The 4280-nt window shown below is 38.9% G+C and overlaps 1 protein-coding gene across 1 annotated transcript; it reads left to right on the forward strand.

Moving 5' to 3' along the window:
* Positions 1 to 1678: 1678 nt before the first annotated feature.
* On the forward strand, positions 1679 to 3805 carry LOC103581861 (cAMP-regulated phosphoprotein 21-like; the record flags this gene model as incomplete). The annotated part of the gene is made up of 2 exons (XM_008563596.1): positions 1679 to 1844; positions 3020 to 3805. Coding segments are annotated over 2 exons (424 nt in total), but the record flags the coding sequence as incomplete, so codon positions are not given.
* Positions 3806 to 4280: the final 475 nt, after the last annotated feature.

A 4280-nucleotide genomic window follows, 5' to 3' on the forward strand; every position in this document is an offset into this window, starting at 1 on the left:
CACTATGAAGGTGAGTTATGGTGTATAATGGGAATGCAAAAAAAAACAAAAAAAAAAAAAAAAAAAAAAAAAACCCTTTTTTTTTAAGGAAAAAAAAATTTTTAAAGCAAAGGCATTTCCTAGGGCACATGCTGCCAGACACCCAGCATTTATCTTATCTCAGTTGATGACTTTCCTTTTATCCTGAAATGATTTGACAATGACTCTATGATTTCCTGTACAAATTACCCTTTGAAAGTGGCAGTGGCGCTTGGCAGCGATCTTCACTTAATTACTGAGTGGATTATTAGCATACGGCTCACTGGCTCCATCCTCAGTTGCAGGTGCAGGCCAGATCACCCATCTTGTCCCTTCCCCAAAGCTTGCTCTAGAGTTTCCAAACTGAGGCCATTGTGCCTCGATCTCATTTGATGAACTGAGCTGATCTCCTAATTTGGTGACCATTTCAAGCTCTGTTTCCACAATATTTCTGAAATATATGTAGATATATTTTTGTATAGTGAAGGATAGCAAAGTGTTATCTTCTGTAAAGATAATATAATTTTATTCTTCTTCAGTATAAATTTAGAACTCTCACATGCAGTCAAAATATAGGTTACTTATCAGCGATACCTATTGATTGGGTAATTTTTACTTTTAGTTTCAATTTTAAAAATCTGGTTATAAAACTTATCTGAGAATTTGCATTAAGAAAATCTAACATTTTAGAAGTTCTTCTTTCTCAGAGAGTTAAGACAGCAGTTCTGCTTATTCTCAGGTACTCAGCATGGTTAATAATACAAGCTTTGGAAGAACCCTATTTTACACCATGAAGTGGATCTGTTTCACTTCTGCACCACTATGTCATTTTCACCTAAATCATAGCTTTCTTCCCAACGTTTATAAGAACAGTTCACAGCCTGCCTTTAAGAATGCACTTTAAACCACTCATTGTGGTGAGGATTAAAATAATGAGAATAAATCAATCCTGGTCCATTTAGAAAAGAAAGACAGAGAAGCCAACCACTGACCCACCCAAAAGGACATAAACAGATAAATTTTTAAATGTTGTATTCTGCGTTATCTATTATGTGTACATGGTGACATATTGGACTGTTTTACAAGAACATTCTCTTGGGAACAATGGTAAAACAGAATAAAAACATGACATACATTTCACTGCTTTTTCCTTTTTGACTAAGGCAATAGATATTGAATTGCTCAAAATAGTGAGTCATTTTGTTCATTAGGACATGAAAAAATGTAATTCATTCAAAGTTCTTAGGTTGTTTGGTGATCTTTGTATGACATGAGATAACACAGGAAAGTAGAATAGTCAGGGAATGAGTCCATTTAATTAAAAAAAAACTTGATAATCTATGAACTCTTCAAATATCATCAAAATCAAATAAAAAGTCACATATAAAAGGCATAATTTATAGCAGTCAACTGACATCAGTAGAGGCTTCTTTGTGTCACATGTGCCCATTGGACCCTTTGGTGTAACAATACAAATGTCAGTGAATTTTGGGGAGCCATCATAGTCTCGTTCACTCTTAAAGGTAAAAAATGCATTCTTAGGAAACAAGCATTTGGATTAAACATTCCTAAAATAAACTTTAAGAACAAGCATTCCTGGTATGGACCTTGAGATGTGCGAAGGTTGCCTTGTGGACAAGTGGCACAACCAGTTCTAAAGGTCGCTTTTCTTCACAGGTTACCAGCCGGTCTTGTCTGGCCAGCAGGGGTTCCAAGGCCTGATGGGAGTGCAGCAGCCACCTCAGAGTCAGAGTGTGATGAGCAGCCAGCAAGGAACTCCGGTGCAAAGCGTGATGGTCTCCTACCCAGCAATGTCTTCTTATCAGGTGCACATCAGCAGCTTGGAAAACGATGGGTTCGAAAGTAGCTCTTGCCAAAGTGAAAGATGCGGGCATGTCTTTATGTTCCGTGGTTGGCTGAGTGGTGGGTGCTTGGCGCAGCCACTGTTGATAGTAGACTTTGAATCACGATTATAAAAGAAAAGTAGAAAATGGGAAATATATGCTTCTGTAACTGCTATGGCTTTTGAATGCTCTGCTAAGTTTGTTTCCATATAAACTTTGTATTCACAGAAGAAAATTTATTAGCCTATAGTTCTATTCATGAAGACCCTTGGGCGTTTTGTTGAAATTTCGTGTATTGGTAGAAAGCCTGCATGACAAATTCTCAATCATTTTTATACATACAAAGAAATTTCATTTTACCATTATTTTAAGTTATAAGAGATTTTGAAATGACATCTCAGATTTATTTAAAAGGCATTTATGAGACCCAACAACTTCATTTTCCAGACTAAACCAAAGTTGAGTATTTTAAAACTGTAATGCACCCTTTTGGGCTTTACATCCTGTAATACCTTGCAAGTAGAAATGCAGAGTCAGTAAAATGCTTTAATCATTATATTCAGCTGCATGCCCCAGGTTCTTCTGGCCTAAAGGACCTATCGTAGGCCTTCCTACCCTGACTCTCCATATTCACATTACATCAAGGTCCGGCTCCATATTAGGTATTCTCAAAAGCCGCAGGCTGAGAGTGAAGTAGGTGCCCAAAAGGGCTCAAAAGCCCCTTTCCCTATGGAAGGCTCCAGGAGACCTTGTTTGCACAAAACCAGAAGGGGAGCATGGCTTTCCAAACTAAGAGAAACCCAGAGTGGGAGACCCAGACCATAGTCCCTAGAGGGCATCAAAAGAAAGGAGAGCAAAAGACTCAGAACCATTACCTTCTTAGCATCACAATGCCAGGCATTGCACCAGGCACTGTATACCATCCGTGCAGTCCTTTTAGTCGCAATTTGAAGTAGGTGTCATTATCCAAACGGTCTAGGGAATCAGAGAGGTTAAGGGACTTTCCCAGTTTGAAACAACTGATAAGTGGCGGAGCTGGGATTAGTGACCTGTTAGATCTAACTCAGAAGCTTGAATACTTTTCACAATTTCACACTGTTCATTGGATAGCCCACAATAGCCTCTTCATGCAGGGTTTTGCTTGTGTCTTTCTGCAGGTGCCAATGACCCAGGGTTCTCAAGCACTGCCCCAGCAGTCATACCAACAGCCAATCATGCTACCTAACCAGGCAGGCCAAGGGTCACTCCCAGCCACTGGAATGCCTGTATACTGTAACGTCACACCGCCAACCCCTCAGAACAACCTTAGGCTGATTGGCCCACACTGCCCCTCCAGCACTGTCCCTGTGATGTCAGCTAGCTGCAGGACAAACTGTGCAAGTATGAGCAACGCCGGTTGGCAGGTCAAATTCTGAGAGCTCTGGCTGTGGTACATTTCTTCAGATATTACTCATGGCCTTTAAGAGAAGAGGAAAAATGTGGGAAAACTGGCTGAGGACTTAAGTATTCATTCGACACTCAAATGATTGCTGCTGGTATTCTGTAAAAAAAATAAACAAAGACTAATACACACATTAGCTGGTTAATGGTGCATATTTCTGTCATGTCTGCTAGGTATGCCTTTATAGCTTAGCTAGTGACATGAATTCATCAAGGTAAGATTTTCTCCTACCACTGAATACCACTGTGTAGATTATAATATCCCTAATTTGGATTAGTTTTGTACTTTGTGTTGAGTTTGTGATGCTAAAAGTATTTAAAAATTATATACTGAAATCACATTGTACCAAAGCTGTAATGGAAGAGAAGAACTGATGAATGGAAGGAATAATTTATATACACTATAGAGTTTTCTTTTTTTAATGGATATATACTGTATTGTAGTGTTTAATCAAAATAAAACTAATTTGACCTTATGGAGGAAGGTCATGTTTTTACCACCAGTTTGTTTCACTCCTCTCTTCCAGTATGTGTTTTTCTCTGTGTCACTGTTATCCCCTTCATGAATAATGCATGGGAAAGGTGTTCCAGGATTTGTAAGTGAACTGGCATCACATTGGGAGATGTTGTAGGCAGACACTTAACCAACTGTAGCTTCTTGTCATAATACTACAGGGGTCCTGAACAGAAGATGGCATCCATTCCATTTATTCGTTGAGTTTATATTTTTGAAATGTATTCCTTGCTTTTAGGTCATGTATCTATACTTAGCCAACTAAGAAAACCTGAGAGTCATTGGTAACAGTTGCCCTGTTCTACCTTCATTTGCATTCCAGCATGTACCTGGAAAACAAGGTATCTTTGTTATGAGGGAAATTAGAGAGGCACATGTACTTCCACTGGTCAAGTTGGGTCATACATTGGAAAGTGCCACTAGTATTAACTGTGACTCAATAACTCAGAGGTGCTAATGTTTGT

This window comes from Galeopterus variegatus, unplaced genomic scaffold, assembly GCF_000696425.1.
Source record: "Galeopterus variegatus unplaced genomic scaffold, G_variegatus-3.0.2 Scaffold14126, whole genome shotgun sequence".
NCBI classification, from domain to species: Eukaryota; Metazoa; Chordata; class Mammalia; order Dermoptera; family Cynocephalidae; genus Galeopterus; species Galeopterus variegatus.